A 17,971-nucleotide genomic window follows, 5' to 3' on the forward strand; every position below is an offset into this window, starting at 1 on the left:
TTTTTTAATATTATTATTAAATTAATATTATTAGTAAAATTGGCTATTTATTATTAGTGTCTCCTTCTCGTTTATGGTGGAAAAGTAGGTGTTGTGTATTGAACTTCATATTACACATACATGGGTCTTTCAAAAATGTTTGAAATGCTTGAGTTGTGTGTCCATAAAGGGGTGATGGTGAAAAATTGAGATGGGAAAAATATATATATATATATTTCAATGTCTTTGTATTTGCTCATTAAACTTTTATGATGGAAATAATGAGTTGGTAAGAAAATGCTTTTGTGAGTGAACGCAAAGTTTCTTGAAGGAAAGCAAAAGTTTTGCAGGCAAACGCAAAAGCATTGAAAAACAATTTTTCCTCCCATCTCATATTTTTTCCATTGCTGTGTTCCCTTGGGGGCTTTTTGTACTGTATTTCACCCCAAAATCAAAATGAAAAATAAATTATATTTTGCAAAATGAAGGGTCATTATTTTCTCATTTTCAATCATTATTTCAATCATTAATTTTACTCTGTTGAGATAGTTGCATGACAATTAAGTTTTTTGCTTTTTAAGTAGTATTTGTACTTATTTATTGGGAAAATATTAGGGAAATAGTGTGAAATATAACCCTAATCCTATCCAGAACTTGAACAGGAAATCAGTTAATCTAGGAAAATTATCACAAGTATTAGAGCACAGTTGGGTTTAATTTAAAAAGGTACAGATTAGTTCTCTTCCACATTAGAGTTAGCTGAACTTTTTGTCCCAGAGTGACAAACCTTCAAGTGGTAGTTAAGATGGCTGCTTTGAGAGAAAGACCTGCCACAGTTTCCGCAGCGATGCGGCTTTTCTCCTGTGTGAACCCGTCTGTGTTTTGCTAGCGAGCTGGCCTGAGTAAACTGCTTACTGCAGACGTTACAAGCGTAACTCTTCTGTCCTGTATGAGTGAGCTTGTGTGTCTTCAGAGAGCCCTTGAGGGTGAAAGACTTCTCACATATGTCACAACTAAACGGTTTGTCTCCAGAATGCATCAGTAGATGAGTCTTGAGATGTGTTCCTCGTCGAAAACCCTTCCCGCAGAGCTCACAGCAAAATGCTTTGACTCCCGTGTGGAGCTGTTTGTGGGATTTGAAGGTGTTGGCGTGTACAAAGCTTTTGCCACAGTCCTCGCATCTGAAGGGTTGTTCACCTGTGTGCAGCCTTTCGTGTGCCTTGAGGTTGCTCTTTTGAGCGAAGCTCTTCCCGCAGTGTTTGCACGGGTATGGCTTTTCACCAGTGTGAACTCGCTGATGGTAGTCCAGGTAAGACTTGGTGAGGAACCGGGAACCGCACTGCAAGCAGACAAAGTTTTTCTCACCACCATGTGTTCGCTCATGAGATTTGAGGATGCTCATCAACGTGAAGCTCTTACCACATGTGGAACAGGTGAATGGTCTCTCGCTACCATGACTCATCATGTGGTTCCTCAAGTGGTTTGGCAAGCGGAATGTCTTCTCGCAGAGAGTGCATTTGTGAGGTTTTTCCACCCTGTGGACTCTCCAGTGGATCTGGAGGAGGCGTCTGCTGCCGAAATGCTCTCCGCACTCTTGGCAAGCGTAAGATGTTTCTCCACTGTGGAACTTCTGCTGGTGTCTTCTGAGGTTATTGAGGTAGGTGAAGGTCTTTCCACAGGTTCTGCATGTCTTCTGCTCATCTTCTGCATCCAGTTGCACTTCTTCAGTAGTGTCTGGAGTTGCATCGAATCCTGTTTCAGTAATCTCGCGTACATACAGTGTGTCTATGTTTAACTGGACTGAAATGTCTTTTGAATCATCTTTGGAGTTTGGTTGGTTTGGTCCTTCTCTCTGATGGTGTACAGATTCAGATTCTTCTGGTTCTACTGATTCTGTAACATGAACGTTGCATGTTTATAGATATGATATTGCATATTTAGGCCTCACGTTAACATATTAGATCATATGCATTAAAGTCCATGACACAAACACGCACGCTATGTACCATAAACAACAGAGGATTGACACTCTACTTGTTCCTCTTCATGGCCAAATGCATCTTCAAATCTAAACTCGGGCTCTTCCTAGATAAAGACAGGATTATGTTAGTTTGATATACAGCAAGTTAAATAGTTTGTATGTTTTTTAAAATTGCAAACAATTACAGAAGGATGTGGATTACTTCGACAGTCTGAGGAAGATCTTCACCAGATGTGGTTCCTGACTCGTATGAGGTGACATCTTCTACAACAATGCATTTTTCTTATTTAATAATTTAAAACATTATTTAATATGGTTTAATTATGATAAAACCACCTTCGATATGTTCCTCATCTTGGATATTGGGGTATTGAGTTGTAAGTGGTATTCCCTTCCCAGCAGACTGCTGTTCTATGCTGTTGTTTAGTTTATCTGCTTGTGCTAGATCTTTTCTTGGTCCAGTTAATGCTTTCTGAAGGATTCTGCAGATGTGTTCAGCTGTTGAGTTTGTCATTTTCCTTATAGCAGCTGTCAGATTCTTCTGAAGCAAACAACAAATATCAGTATAAATGTGAAGGTAAAGTTAAAAGTTCTGCTTGCCTAACTGTTTAACACATAACAGATTAACTTAATGTAATTACACAATGTAATATTAATGATACTTCCAAAATATAATTAGACAATGAACATGTTTTAATTGAATACCCAAAAAGCTGTTTCAATAGGAGCAATAATATTTTTAGCTTTTAAACTGGTAATTAGCAATAAAATGATTCTGGCAGTTTAAACATTAACTGTGGCAGTTTAATATTAGCCAGCTTATAGCTTATTATAAAAAGAAAACAAAATAACAAAAGCGAATATTAATTATTTATAATTTTACAGCATTGAAAATAACAATTAATTATGGTATGTTTAGCAATAACTATATTACCACGGTAATCTTTCGTGGTAATTTTAACATCTTATTTATTTTTAATATATGACGATATATTTGAACGAACTTACCAATTTAATATCAGTTTCTGTATTTCCATTTTGAAGTTCTGACTGAAAAATATCAAGTTGACAAATTTCTATCACTATAGATGAGACTAAACTGTCCATCATTGAGAGCAGTTGTTTCTGGATGGCGAGTTCACACGACATATTTCTATACACACCTTTGAAATATCACTAAAATATTTAATAAAACAGGTGACTAAATCATTGTTTCATTTGTTTTGCCAAAAGTACCTTCAGTTACTGTGTTGTGACGTGAAACGTTCCGAATTCAACGGTTGAACAGTTTCCCTTCCTGATGTATTTTAAAATAAAAGTCACCCACTAAAACTCATCAAATGTAAAATCATCAATAAATCAGCAGCAAAGTTTTTTTTTATTATTATTATTATTATTTATGCAACAAGTGTAAACATTCATAAAAATATTAATATATACAGAACAATTTGGTCAACAGAAATATAAGATCAGTCATAAATGTTTGTGTGGCATGGATTATATTTCTTCAGCTGATTCATAAAGCCTGGGTTTGGCTGGATGGAAGGCCGGGCAGTTTTCACAGCACTGAAGGCTTCATCAAAGGACATCTTCTCCTGGGACATGAGGAAACCAATGACAACAGAAGCGGAGCGGGACACTCCAGCATTACAGTGGACCAGCACCACTCCATCCTGAAGAACATGCAGAACAAAGATTTTAGACATAGACACACACACATATATATCACTCACTATTTTTCTTTCTTCTACACACACCTGTTGGCTGGCTTCCTTTATGAACTCAAAACATTCAGGGAAGTATGAGGTGATGTCTGTCTCTGGAATATCCATCATGGTAACGGTCTTATAAGTGAAGAGATCAGGAAACACGTTCTGAACCCCATATGACACATTCAGCACATGAGTCACCTAAAACACAACCAACCGATAGCTATATATAACATTTTATCATGGTAATATATATAGTGAGAATAGTAAGAAATAATAATAATAAAAAATAATAATATAAAAACAATAAAAACTACATTACCTTTAATTTCTTCAATGTGTCTATGTCATGGGCTGCATCCTGGGATGCTAATAATAATAATAATAATAAAATAGACAGAGGTTAATACTCAATGTGTCATTATATATATATATATATATATATATATATATATATATATATATATATATATATATATATATATATATATCTCATAACTGAATTTAATTTATTTTACAGTGTAAACAATAGCCGTAGGCTAAATTAGTTGTTACCACTTTTTTTAAATTATTATTATTATTAAAGGTTACAAAGGTAAGCACCTTAGATATGCTTCGTTTTACAAAAAGTAACATGGTAATACCATTATTTAGACACTCATACATTGGACTCCATAAATCTGGTAATAATAATCACCATGGTACAATGTATTAGCATTATTTTACCAAAACAGTGGGATTGGGTCAACTTAGACAATGACGATAAAACGCACAGAGAAGGAGGAAGGGTCTTATGATGCCCACTTGCAGGTCCAGGTTCAAGTCCTGCACAAACCCACACGCCGCGTCACTCTCGCGCTCTGTATCGCGTGTGACATGGAAATCATCGCCGCTACGCGTCTCTACGAGTTTCTTTCCCGTCACGGTTGTCACTCTCGTGCTCTGCTTCCTCAGACGCGCTGTAGAGAATCCCTCGATCTCCTGCGCGAGAGAGTTCATCTTACGACACTGAAAATATTTATATTGATCGCTACTGCGGAACTAAAGAGAAAGGCTGTAAAACAATGCGGGGAATCTTAAGTTTGGTACACCCTTTAATTTCAAAATAAAAGCCCCTTTTCATGCATTAGCACCTATGATTAGCACTCAGATGGTGCATTTTTCCACAACATACAACTTTCATTACCGATCAGTTCTACATTTCTTTATTTACTACACCCAACAAATCTGAAAAATGGCCCTAAAACTGTATAAACACTTTCGGAAACTGTGATTTAGCTTGGTCTTTTTAAAATAATAATAAAAATAAAATTCCAAATGTCATTTTAGTTTAGTTTTATTTACTAAAACCAAGCTAATATCAAGCTACTACAATCTCTGTAGTGACAAATCTTGTTATAAATCTATACGAATATCTATACAAATGTTTTTGTATAGATTTTTGTATACAAATACAGATATTTTTTTAGATGCTGAGGGGTTTGATCATTTTCATCTTTTAGCCTTTTTACAGTTAAATATTTACCCAATAAGTGCCAGTCAAATGAAATTTATATTCTATGTAATCTTTCAGTTAATGAGGTCATAAAGCTGCATGCATAATTATGAATGTGCTGTTCAAAATAGTTTTACTTATATGTGGCTATATACTATAGACATAAATATGGCTATAGTATTTTGCAGTAAGGGGCAATGCAGTGGCATGATCTCAACAGACATTATTACAGATATTTTATATTAAGACCCCAACGTTTGCTGAAAAATGTCCTTGCAATAACTAAGTTAAAATGAACTGAAAAATCAGACACACACTGTTAAATCCATAATTGAGTACAGATTTTATTTTAAAAGAAAGTTTATTGAAAACCCACAAAAATTAATCAACAGTGGAAATAATATCCTGTAAAACCTGCTGCTTGGCATTAAACAAAAAAGAACAGTTACACCTCCACCTTTTCAATTACAGCTTTCTTTTGTTAAAACGTACACCAGGTATATCAGATTCACTTGTGTTCCCAGTTCTGTTGCTCCTGATTGTATTGAACAGAGGTTTTGAAAAACAGAACAAAAGTAATATGAATATGAAATTAAAAATCGGCTTGTTCAAATATTCTTTGGCTTGTCCCATAAAAGAGCTGCATGAGTGCATAAAAAAAATCAGTACAAACAAAAATACTTTCTGTAAAGCTGGGCTCAATCTACAGCATCAGCACATGCATTTCTAATACAGCATTCTTTATGTGTACAACATTCAGATGACATTCACTGAAAAATATGCAGCTCACGATCATAAAATATTGATTAAAATCAGCTGTGAATGATTGAAATTGGCAATGATTCATTTGGCACAAAAAGTGTAAACAAGTTTTATTTGGCAATCCAGGGGAGGAAATATATGCAGCTCAATTCAAAAATGACTAAAAACATACTTTAAAAGGTTTCTCTGAACATCTTGATAGAGTTTCCGCTTGGCTTCAGAAATACTCACAATTGGCACAGTATTTTTCATGTTCTGATTGAGGATAATGTAAACAGGGCTTCATTACTATGGCTGTTTGTCCATTAGAAATGCATTAAAGATGTGTAGAAATAAAGGCACTCTTTAGAGGACAGGACAAGACAGTCTCAGTGCAGACAAACAGTCTCCATTTTAGGCAAACATGGTAAGAGAGATCCACTGCAAGAGAGAAAGAGATGAGATTGTATTAGAGCAGACAGATCGTTTGTGGAAGAACACAAATGCTTGTTCCTTTCAAATATCATTAAAGCAGACACGTTATTATTGTTGAATATGTTTTAGAGTTCACTCCTAATTCATTTAAACATGTTCATTGTCCCTCTCGTTCAGTGTGCTGTGACTGCTGACGTTGTGCACCCAGTAAAGAAATGTTCATGGAAGTAAAGTGAAACCTCAAAGAATGTGAGCGACACGACTCCATCTGCGTCTGTGTCCAATGTGTTGAAGGTCTCTGCAAAACACAGACGTCTGAGTCAGATTGTCCTCACAGCTTTATGCACAGCTCATGTCATGGCATAATTATTGTAATTATTAGACAAAGATTCTGTTGTTTAGATATGTTCATGTAATGATTTGTTGTTATGCAACGCTCATAATACAAACAGCAGAATACTAAATTACACAAATTCTCTATATTCTACTAGTCTTTTCTCTCTTCTCTTCTACTTCTCTATTTTCTACATATAATCTATATTGTTTTTGTACAATATTTAATATGAAAAATGTCCTAAATTCTTCAGCATGACATGGCGACTCACTGAACATGGTCTCCAGTCGCACTAAACAGGTGACAAAGTTGTCGAAATCCACAGAGAGGTCTTCCTCTGTATACCGCAGGATGATCAGCTGGAATAAATGGTTGTTCAACTTAAAACCTGGATAAAGAGATAAACAGAGAGTCAGGATGAAGAGATGAGTGCAGAATAGAACAAACAGCAGTTTAAGTCAGTGTACCTGCTGCTTCTAGGGCTTTCCTCATCTCATAAGAGCTCATAGTGCCTGATTTATCCACATCATGGTCTCTGAAGATTTGCTGTAAACATATTAGAGGAAATAAAGGTGAAACTTACTTTGTAAATTGAGCATAAGTCTTCCTGTGATATGACTTGACATACGGCTGGACTAGAGCTCGAAATGTGTTTGTTTGATATGCTGTTTCACTCAGAAGTACATCACGATACAGAAGTAAAATCGGTCGCAACTTCCATTTCATTCTGACTTTAATATACTACATAAGTTCACTTATGTGGCATTAAACACAGTTGTAATTTAGTCGTTCACCATCACTATCAGATGAGAATATAATCTGAACCGACACTAGTGTAAAATGACACTACCTCTTCAACATTGACTCAGTTATTGAACTGAACTGAATCAACATTGAACTGACTTGAGCTGAATAATGACACTAGTCTTCTGTAGAGCCGCCATTAAGCTTTTATTTTTTGGCAGGAAAACCGCAGGGAGACCTCTTTGTTGATAACAACAGATTTTTAAACGATTTTCATTACAAATTTAGGAAAATGGTTGGCTCATGTTGTATTCCCAAATGCAAATTAAACACACAGCACTTCATGTGGGTCATACTTTCCAGGTCAGAAAAATACAGAAATCCATATAATCGCATCCCTAAGTATAGTGTCATATTACACGTAAGCCCCTTTCACACAGCCCGTTGCCTTCACAGCCTTCTGTGTGAATGCAAACACGCTGATTCCAGGATCGATCACAGGATGGGGACCTAGTAACACTGCCGGTGTTGTGCCGAATTCTGACCCCAGCCAAATTATTGCCCCTCTAGTATTGGTAGGTTTAGGATTAGTTGTGGAGGAGGGGTTAGGATTATAGGCAATCAGGTAGTGACTTCAACGAGGGGGGTAATAATTTGGCAGGGATTCAGAATTCGGCAGAAAACACCGTTCACTCTGTGTGAACAAAAGGCAGGACCAATGCCGTAAGGGGAGTGTTGTAATGATGACGCCAAATCTGAGATAATTTGGCAGTGGAACAGTACGCAACGCGTTAGTTTATAATCGAAGCATAAGCGTGATTTCTTGAGAGAGAAATCGTAGATCATAAGTAAACTTAAGACGCTGCGGAGACATTACACCTCACATCCTGATCTTCACGCGATGTGTGTGAATGCACCCAGATTCCGGAAAATCACTGGCAGTGTGAATGAACCAAAATCAAACGATCCTGGGACACATTAACCGTGTATTTTCCGGAATCTCTGTGTGAAAAGGGCTATATTGATGTGTAAATGTGTATCATAAGAGTGTTAACTAAAGACTGTCTTTGAAAAGCATGAATATAATATAAGATCTTCTCACCAGGTAGCGTTTAATCTTTTCCCACAACACGTGGAACTCTGTGAGTCCGAGCTTCCCGCTGCCGTCCGTCTAAAGCATGTCAAGGACAATAAAAGCGAGATGAGCAGAAATACAGTAAGAACTGTAAGAGACAAAAAACGCCAATTCACACAGAGCAAATGTCTGAGCAAACAAGACTTGACATCAAAACACTGCACTGGCAAAATATATCTGGGGACAAAGCAAACAAATTGAAAAACCACCAATGACCAATATTTGCAGATGAGTGATTTACTTTAAAGGGTTAGTTCATCCAAAAATCACATTTCTGTTATTAATTGCTCACCCTCATGTCATTCCTAACCCACAAGACCTTCGTTCATCTTCGTTCATCTTGACAGGGGAGAGACAAATTTATTGAATAAAGTCGTTATTTTTGTTTGTTTTTGCACAGAAAAATAATTCTCGTCGCTTCATAATATTAAGGTTGAACCACTGCAGTCACGTTGACTATTTTAACAATATTTTTACTACTTTTCTGGACCTCGAATGACAGTAATTTCATTGCTTTCAATGGAGATATAAAAAACCTCTAGGATTTCATCAAAATATCTTAATTTGTGTTCTGAAGATGAACAAAGGTCTTACGGGTTTGGAACGACATGAGGGTGAGTAATTAATAACAGAAATTTCATTTTTAGGTGAACTAACCATTTAAGGTAAGTGGCATCTGCATTATGAGACTGAATACTTTTTGCATTAAAGCAGAAGCTATGGAAAGGATACATCCATAAGGTTGATCATACTCCGACAGGATTCCTTACCGAAGCCGTCTGTCTTTAAATCTTTATCTGTGAACAAAGACCAACACAGACAAGTGTTCAGAACTCATCACTTTGTTTTTCATTGTGTTTACAAGCACAGAAAAGCAAAGCTACTGTGTCATCTGTGCTTATGAAGATCTCACGTTTGCTGATGATTCTGTTCAGGATGGTCTGCAGCTCCGTCACACTGATTTCCATGTCCTAGAAAACACAATCACACATAAATGATTTCCATAGCAATACATCATAATATTTAACGTCTGCATAAAACAGTTGTTGATGCATCTCTCACCGGTCCAGCCAGCTGTCTGAAGAGACTCTTAAAGCTGGCATCAATCTGACTCTCATCTAGACGTTGCTAGAAAGAACGAGAGAGAACACTGAACCCCGGTTTCACAGACAAGGCTTGAGCTACTCCTAGACTAAAATGCTTGCTTGAGCTGTTTGAACTGAAAGTAACGTCCACTGACATATCTTAAAATATGTCAGAGCCATTGTTTTGTCTCAAGATGTACACCAGTAATGTTATTTTTCTAGGGTACATTTATAAAAGCTACTTAAATGCCCTAATTGAACTAAGACCTAATCCTGGCTTAGGCTAAGCCCTGTCTGTGAAACCAGACCTGTGTCTGTAATGAATGACTGCATGATAAAATAACAGCTTTTTCTCCATACTTCAGCACCATGAACTATTAAACACTACTAAAATTAGTTTAAAAAACCCTTCCAGTAGAAGATCTAGTCCTATATCTAATGAATTTACTTATCAAAATAAACTTAATACATTTGTCTTATATTTTGTATATTCTATAGCAGCAAAAATACACTAAAGCTAAAACTAAACTATGTAGTGAAAATAGCTGGATGTCATGCCCAACTACAGCCTTTAGTCAAGACTATATTGACAACACAGTTGTACTCATTTTATTTCTTTAAATATAGAAAAGTGTCTCGATCTGATCATCTCACCTCCTCAGGAATATCAGCCGTGACTTTATCATCCATTTCTCTGAAAGGTACAAAGACAAAATACAATATCAGCCCGTGAATAATCTTTTCCTTCACTTGATTGAACAAATATGTAATCAAAGTTCAGTCTTTCAGCATTAAACAAGCACTATAGTGATATAATTTAATTAACAAGGTCCAAAATTAAGCATTAAAAGTAAAGCTTGTTTTAGTGAATCAATAAAATTACAGAAAATCCTCAGAGGAGAATGCACCATTAAAAGTTTAGTTAGAAAGGCAAACATTTATTTTTGCAACTTCAGACACATTCCTGCCTTTTTTTAAGTCCAGTAAATCAAAAACATGGCTAATATATGATGCTTTGAGCGACAGCATGAGCTACGCTGTTCGCTGAAACAGTTAAAACAGCTAAATAATGCTAAAATATCTTCAAGAAAATTATGTGCATGGTTAATGAAAAATATTCCCATTATATTTTCAAAATAGCCCTAAATTTAATTTTCTCAATTCACTCACCATTAGCATGTGCAGTATAAAAGTTCTGGACCCCATTAACAAACCTTTTTTATAATTCTGACTAAGAGCTGGAACAGATGTTTTCTGCAGTAAAATGACTCATTAGTTCCCGCAGGACTTACACTGAGTTAGCTGGTTTCTCTGAGAAAACTCTGAGCACGAAGTCTGCCTCTTTGTTTGGCTCGAAGGTGGAGGGTATGATGATGTACTCGCCGGCCGGCAGACGGAAGCGTGAGCTCACCTCCCGTGTGTTGATGAAGAGCTCCGAGCGAGCACTGGATCCGTGAGTGAGGAAGAAATCCCGCTTCAGGTGCACGGCCGACTTACCTATATACTAAGCAGCGAAATAACCAAAAAAGAATAAACTGTGGGTTGTGTCTGTTTTCTTGTTTTTCTTGCTATGTTTTTGTGTATGAGGACAAACATTGGGTCATACACCAATCATGAATCATCAATAACTTTCTTACTAAAATGTATTCTAAATTTACAAAAGAAAAAAAGTGGTCGCTCATTTAGAATACTTTAAATTCTTTAACATTAGAACAAGGTTAAGAACATATTGACGTGCGTATTTTCATTTATCATTTTTCGTGATAAGTTCTCACACAATTATTAGTGAAGACTCATACAGACCCAAGCTCCTAAAAATGATCTCATTTACCTTTACAGACAAAATTACTTATCTATCCATGTTCTACAGTATTTCAAGACCTTCAAAACTCTGAATCACAATATAAAATTCACAGTCATTCAAAGCCATGGGCAGCTGTCATCATACCTCATTTGGCACCTGCAAAAATAAAAGCGACCAATCAAAAAGAGCCAAAAACATGTGAATACAAATTTCAGACAAATGAAACAAAAGCGATCTGCTTTCTGACCTCATAAATGGCAAATCCAATGGTCTCCATATCCTGTCCTTCTTTTCGCTTCTTCCTGCGGTCTTTCTGCATTAGTGCCACCAGGAAGCTGCAATCTGATTGGCCGGGAGAATCCGTATGTTTTAAGGCCACCTTGAACTGAGGGTTGATCCAGAATGTGGCTATGGTTAATGGGACAAAAGAGGACAATGAGGAATTCGGCTTTTTGCAGACACCGATTAGGGTTGGGTCTCGTTTGAATTTTAGCGATTCCGATTCCATATTTTGATCCCAATTCTTATTGATTCCCAGTTCCAATATGTAACAAAAAAAAATAAAGTCTAACATTAAGATATCAAACATATTTATTTTGTCTTTTTGCAAAACATTCTGTTGCAGCTGAATACCAAGAACAAAAATCAGTAACCTAAAGAACAACTAATAAACTAGACTAATATAAATTTCTAACATTATTAAAGACAAGTATTCAGTCAGTAATACAATAAGAACAAATAAGCAAAACAGCAATAACACAAATAAAGTTCAGAAATTGAAATCAAATGTAAAATAACAGCACAGTTTTCTTTTTATAAATAAAATATACATTCTTATTAAAGTTAGGAAAGTTATTCAGTCAAGATTTGAGCAATTTTCTTTTTCTTTTGTTCTTTGATTAAAGGTACTATATGTAATTTTGACTGTACTAAAGCACAAAAATACCTTAGAGATTTAGGAAACATTCTAAGTTCACATACTTGTTTCTCCAAAAACAATACTACAGTTATTCTTCTTTGAAATATACGTTCTGTGTCGGAATGTCAGTTTTTGGTTTCGTCTGTGTGTCAATTTACCCAGTAGTATTTTGACACCATTTGGCAGAAAACACTGTATATTGTAGTCACAGAAGCCAGCAAACAAACTGGGTCAGAGATGGCAGATTCTACCCGACCTAAAAAGCCTCAGCATCCATCTAAAAAGCTCCATGTCCAGAGTCGTATTAAAACGCGGATAAATCAACTCATCAACTTATAGTGCAATGCTCATTGCCTTCCATGGTCAATTGCGTTTGTTTCGGTTGTGTGTTCTCAAGCTGGCAACCAGCATGAGCATCTAGTCTGAGGAGGAGGGGGCGGGAGAAACAAAAACCTTTGCCAATATTTTGACTTTTGGGCTGCAGCAAGTTTATTAGGCTGCTGTCACTGTAAGACCTGATGCATGGATTCAATATACTTTTACATATGCATTTTCTTTCTCAACTGTTTACGTTCACTTAAGACATAACTGACTGTGTTTGCGAGTATATTTTGACATTATTTTGTGCGTATTTGTCCGTTCAAATGCAAGATGAACCGAAAGGGAACTTAATTCAGTATTCACGCACTATATGAGAGCCTGCTTGGAAAACAACGCACACGTGACGAATTGAGTTCTCTTGCACGTCTTTTTTTGGCACTTGATTGGTTTAAAACCGCATTAAAATGCACACACATGAAACCTGAATCTAAATTTTATTTTTATAACAAGTATCCAATTCCTGGCCTTTGTATCCGATTCCAGAACTGGAATTGATTTTTGATTCCCAACCCCAACACTGACCCCGTGATGTCCTTCCACAGACGCTGTACCTGGATAGTTCCTGCAGCCGCCGGCTGTACTGCCTCTCCTCCACTCGCCCTGATAGAGAGACGTGCTCCACTTCTTCACCTGACTCGCCTGGAGAGCATCTGGCGTCAGGTTACAGATCTCCAAGCGGGTGAACTCACGCAAGAAATCACTGAACGACATCCTGAGAGAGATGCAAACGAGAGCCGGTGACCCAGCCTGACTGGTACTGTCAAATCTTAAAAAATAAATTGCTTTCTTCATCCTTCTTCTCAAGTGAGAAGAACCAGACACTTTTACAGGTGCTGAGTCAAATAGGAAAGAAAGAATAAGTGCATATATGCACAAAATTTAACACATATGTGAGTGGAATTTGCCAGAGCAAAACTTTTTGGCATGATGCTGGGTGGTTTCAAGGGCATTGCTATATAGTTGCTATGATGTTCTGAACAGTTTGTAAGACATTTATAGGTCATTTCTAGGGTGTTGTGTGTGGTTTCTTGTCAAGTCACTTTTATTTTTATAGCACTTTATACAATATTGATTGTTTCAAAGCAGCTTCACTGTTGACTCAGTTCCTTTGTAAAGATCATAAATTATTAAATTAGTTCAATTCGGCTATAAAGCGGCTCTGCAGAAAATTGTGATGTCATCGTCAAGCTTAGTTCAGTTTTCATCCAATAGTGTCAGTGCAGTCAAATCAATAATATTTTTGAATATCAAGTAATTAAGTGGTTTCTGGTTTCTAGGGCATTGCTATAAGCTGTTTTGAGCAATTTATTGAGCATTTATAGGTCGTTGTTATGGTGTTCTGTGTGATTGCTGGTTCTAGAGCATTGATAAGGAGTTCTGAACAGTTTATAGGGCATTTATAGGTCGTAATTAGGGTGTTCTGTATGGTCGCTGGTTTCTAGGGTGTTGCTAAGGTGTTTTGAACAATTTATTGGGCATTTATAGGTCATTGATAGGGTGTTCTTTGTGGTTGCTAGGGGGTTGCTAAAGTGTTCTGAACATTTATAGAGCATTGATAGTTCTAGTGGTTTCTAGTGCTGCTAAAGTGTTCTGAATGGTTGATAGGCCATTTATAGGTCATTGCTAAGGTGTTCTGTGTTGTTGCTTGGTGGTTTCTAGGGTGTTGCTATGTAGCTGTCAAGGTGTTCCTAACAGATCATAAGCATTTATATGTTCTTACTAGTGGATCTCAACCTTTTTGACTTCAAGCCCAGAATTTTGAATTTAGCTTATTTTAATGCTTGTTTTGTCTTATTTTAAATAATTTCAAGTCATCTTGAGGCAACCTTGGAAGTTTTTTGTTTGGGAAACACTAGGGTGTTCTGTGTGTTTGCTAGGTGGTTTCTAGGGTGTTGCTATGTTGTTGCAAAGGAAATCTAGGGACGTTTTCCTACTAGTATAACTGGAGACTAACTACTAAACCAAACCTGTCTGATCATGATCCACTCACCAGAACTCTCCGTCATCACTGCGGTTCTGTAATCTGCCCCGGACAGAGCGGTCCACATTCTCCCATTCCCGAGAGCTGGACACACATGTCAGAACGGTCACCACAACAATAACATCACAGTAAAACTGAAGTATCTAACACTTTGCTTATGTGTTTCTTACTCATCACTCCAGGCTCCTGTCCACTCCACTTCACCCCATGGATTCCTAATGCGCACCAGTTTAGTCATGTTTCCCCTGTAGACCACCTGATCAAAACATGAAGACATTTCTCTTTGGAATTACATGCACTGAACAAACTTGCACAATAAGACCAGAAACATCCATTAAAACAATAAAAGGAGTCCATTTTGATTTCATGTCACATTTATGCATTTGGTAGATGCTTTTATCCAAAGTGACTTGCATGTTTTGGCAAGTTCATGCATTCCCTGGGAACTTTCTCTCAAATCAAATCAAAATCTTGAAAAATCAAAAGACTTAAAAGCGTGACCGGAACCTCAAAGAAATACATTCTGCATCTAAAACCTGCTAGATTGTTGTGTATAGTAAGTGTTTTATTGTGTCTTTGTGTTTAAATCTCTGGCTCACCTCTTCCACTCCAGTCACTGAGTATGCGTGACCTTTGACTAGCTTCTTAAAGGTCACTGCCTCCATGTCAAATTTACTGGTGATCTATAGGACAAAAAGAAGCATAATGCAATCAGACAATGAATTTGACTACCCTCACCAATTCAAACATGAGAAAAATAATCATACTTACCAGTGTTGTGATCGTTAACTAAAACTACAACTGTTAAAATAATTTTTTTCTTCAATTGAAATTGAAGTTGAAGTAAAATATATATACATTTAAACTAAAATTGTTGCCTTGGCAAATAACTAACATTATTACAAGTAATAAAAAGTACTAAAATTACTAAAACTAAAACTGAAATAAAAATAAATTAAAACTAAACAGAAATATTTTATAATATATAAAAATGAAAATGCTATTAACAAACTATTAAAAACAATTTTCAGAGCTAAAAAAATATATAAATATTAAATTAAAAATGTAAACTTAGAAAACAAAAATTTGCTTGTTCCCTGAAACATGCCAAAACATTACCAACAAAAATGCATTCAAAGAAAAAAAAAAACATTAAAAAGAATAAATAAAAAAAAATGTCAATGAGGAATTGAACAAAATTTTCACACGTCATTCTACACCCTGGGTTAGTAATTAATCATAATTCACAGGTAGTAGTTTTTTTTACATTTAATTTGCTTGTAATATTGATTAAACAAGCCATCTAACAGCCATCAATCAAGTGATCTATTATTTGTCCTTCTGTGAAAATGCAGCCAAATAAATTTACAAAAACAAAAAAAAGCCAGCATTTTTCATTGCTGTACAAAAAATTGACCTCAGAATCTGAAACTAAATGCAGTACATAAAAGTTTGTGTGACCGCACAAAGCTCATTAATATTTAATTAGGGCTGTTTCTGATTGGTTGTCTGTTGCGTAACAACTTGCAATAACATTCTAATGCCTCAGTGTTGCACACAACACACGTTGGCACCTCAGGCTTCAACACCTTCATAATTCAAGGTTAAAAGCTAACCCATTTCAAACATTATGTGTGCACAGTGTGAAAAGAGAGAATCAGCACTCACGTCTATAGAGCAGCCCAGCAACGAGCCTCTCTCGACGGCACGGCCGATGATGCTGAAGAGGTCAGCAGGTGCTTTTTTTAAATCATACATCTCTGTGACCCCACCTGTGAAATCCTCAAACCCCTCGGACGTGCTGCCACCTGACAGAGCCTCATAACAGCCGTTCAGCCTGACAAACAAAGCAATAACTGACCAAGTAAGTACAGTTTAGCTGTATTTGATTCAAACGTACAGTTCGGGATTATCGTACTTGGCATAGGCCTTCTCCAGCAGAGCACTCCAGAACTCTTCGCCCTCCGCTGAGTGCACGAACAACAGCTTCCCATCCTTTACAGGCAACCGGTCGTCAATCACCACGTCCACCCACTCGCCGAACTGCCAGAACTACAGAGAGAGAGAGAGAGAGGGAGTGGTTCAGTTTCATATAAACTCTTAAAAAAAGGTTTTACGTAAAGGATAATGTTAATCATATGAAAACTTAATTTCATCATATGCAACGTTAATTTTAAAATTCCGAACTTTCTCAGAATTCTGTGTTTACATCTCTCAATGTTGAATTTTTTTCCCCTCAGAATTCTGAGTTTGTCTCATAATTCTCAGAATTGTTTTTTTCTTTTTTCCCCTGTGACAGAAATAAGCTTCCATAACATCCAGCTGGTTGTTATCACAAAATAAACACTGACAAAGTGATCAGTACCTTGAGGGGGTTTATTTTGCCATAACCATCTGGATGTGCATTCTCACATAAGTAAATAATTAGACACAAAATATTGATCATATTTTGAACATATTGAATATGTAATCAACTCATGAAAGCTTCCATGAAGAAAATCAGTTTCTAGCAAGCAGTTTTGAGCTTGGACAAATGAAAAAAGTTCAAGAAAAAAAAAAAGACAGACATTTATGGGATAATGTACTTATTGCACAGCTTTTCAGCACATAAATAATGATAAATATTGACTTGAAGAAACCTTTTTAAAATCTCACTTGTTTATTATCTTATAATCCATTACAGTGCACAAAATAATCATACTCACAACCTACTATTAATAAAGTCCTCCGGTTTCACTTTACAGTAAATACAGTTGATAACTGAAAGCATGTTGGAATGAAACAAGTGAAAGTGAGTCTGTGGTGAGTTATAAGACAGACATGAAAGAAGCACCTGCCTCAAATTCCCAGACGAGCGTCATTACAGTGTTGATATTAATGACAGTTATTAATGGGGAACAACTGACCTCAGTATGTCATTACTGACCAATCAGAATCAAGCATTTCAGAGAGCTGTGTAATAATGGCATTAATGGTTCCTTGATGAACCTTTATTATCCACAAAACCTTTTCATTACACAAAAGGTTCTTTACAGCGGGAAAAGGTTCTTTATATATTTCTTTTTTATATAACTGTTCTTCACACTAAGAAAAAAATGGTTCTTTTAAGAATTAACTGGTCACTGAAAGGTTCTTTGGGAACCAAAAATGGCATTAGCATTGGCAAAATCCCCTTTTGGAACTTTAATTTTAAAGAGTGATCGTCCAGCAGGTGGCGCACACACACACACACACACAAAAACAGCTGT

At 36.4% G+C, this 17,971-nt stretch overlaps 3 protein-coding genes across 10 annotated transcripts in view; all 3 read right to left on the reverse strand.

The window, feature by feature from the left end:
* Positions 1 to 687: 687 nt before the first annotated feature.
* Positions 688 to 3,259, reverse strand: LOC137030604 (zinc finger protein 436-like). 6 transcript variants are annotated; one of them, XM_067401015.1, is made up of 6 exons: positions 3,197 to 3,259; positions 2,969 to 3,010; positions 2,297 to 2,501; positions 2,163 to 2,224; positions 1,986 to 2,064; positions 688 to 1,872 (listed from the first exon to the last, which is right to left on the reverse strand). In XM_067401015.1, the coding sequence occupies exons 3-6, from the start codon at positions 2,472 to 2,474 to the stop codon at positions 713 to 715; spliced, it is 1,479 nt and encodes a 492-aa protein (XP_067257116.1). In that variant the 5' UTR covers positions 2,475 to 2,501; positions 2,969 to 3,010; positions 3,197 to 3,259; the 3' UTR covers positions 688 to 712. The 6 variants fall into 6 exon arrangements, with proteins under 6 accessions (XP_067257116.1, XP_067257117.1, XP_067257118.1 ...); XM_067401016.1 differs by having other exon boundaries at positions 2,297 to 2,498; positions 3,197 to 3,223; XM_067401017.1 differs by lacking the exon at positions 3,197 to 3,259 and adding an exon at positions 3,124 to 3,193 and having other exon boundaries at positions 2,297 to 2,498.
* A 33-nt stretch (positions 3,260 to 3,292) lies between these two features.
* dusp19b (dual specificity phosphatase 19b) lies at positions 3,293 to 4,692 on the reverse strand. Its single transcript, XM_067401018.1, has 4 exons — positions 4,443 to 4,692; positions 3,992 to 4,038; positions 3,718 to 3,870; positions 3,293 to 3,633 (listed from the first exon to the last, which is right to left on the reverse strand). The coding sequence occupies exons 1-4, from the start codon at positions 4,666 to 4,668 to the stop codon at positions 3,430 to 3,432; spliced, it is 630 nt and encodes a 209-aa protein (XP_067257119.1). The 5' UTR covers positions 4,669 to 4,692; the 3' UTR covers positions 3,293 to 3,429.
* Positions 4,693 to 5,499: 807 nt separating this feature from the next.
* capn1 (calpain 1) overlaps positions 5,500 to 17,971 on the reverse strand; it is a 30,243-nt gene continuing 17,771 nt past the window's right edge. For all 3 annotated transcript variants that reach the window (XM_067399825.1, XM_067399824.1, XM_067399823.1), the window contains 18 exons: positions 16,642 to 16,775; positions 16,392 to 16,560; positions 15,323 to 15,406; positions 14,894 to 14,979; positions 14,733 to 14,807; positions 13,294 to 13,454; positions 11,690 to 11,850; positions 11,587 to 11,598; positions 10,931 to 11,142; positions 10,293 to 10,332; positions 9,616 to 9,681; positions 9,467 to 9,524; positions 9,286 to 9,350; positions 8,521 to 8,589; positions 7,142 to 7,220; positions 6,946 to 7,062; positions 6,580 to 6,638; positions 5,500 to 6,346 (listed from right to left, as the gene is read on the reverse strand). In XM_067399825.1, coding sequence (XP_067255926.1) covers positions 6,320 to 6,346; positions 6,580 to 6,638; positions 6,946 to 7,062; positions 7,142 to 7,220; positions 8,521 to 8,589; positions 9,286 to 9,350; positions 9,467 to 9,524; positions 9,616 to 9,681; positions 10,293 to 10,332; positions 10,931 to 11,142; positions 11,587 to 11,598; positions 11,690 to 11,850; positions 13,294 to 13,454; positions 14,733 to 14,807; positions 14,894 to 14,979; positions 15,323 to 15,406; positions 16,392 to 16,560; positions 16,642 to 16,775 — 1,674 coding nt within the window. In that variant the 3' untranslated portion in view covers positions 5,500 to 6,319. The remainder of the gene's footprint in view (positions 6,347 to 6,579; positions 6,639 to 6,945; positions 7,063 to 7,141; positions 7,221 to 8,520; positions 8,590 to 9,285; positions 9,351 to 9,466; positions 9,525 to 9,615; positions 9,682 to 10,292; positions 10,333 to 10,930; positions 11,143 to 11,586; positions 11,599 to 11,689; positions 11,851 to 13,293; positions 13,455 to 14,732; positions 14,808 to 14,893; positions 14,980 to 15,322; positions 15,407 to 16,391; positions 16,561 to 16,641; positions 16,776 to 17,971) is intronic.

Source organism: Chanodichthys erythropterus, chromosome 11 (genome assembly GCF_024489055.1).
Source record: "Chanodichthys erythropterus isolate Z2021 chromosome 11, ASM2448905v1, whole genome shotgun sequence".
NCBI classification, from domain to species: domain Eukaryota; kingdom Metazoa; phylum Chordata; class Actinopteri; order Cypriniformes; family Xenocyprididae; genus Chanodichthys; species Chanodichthys erythropterus.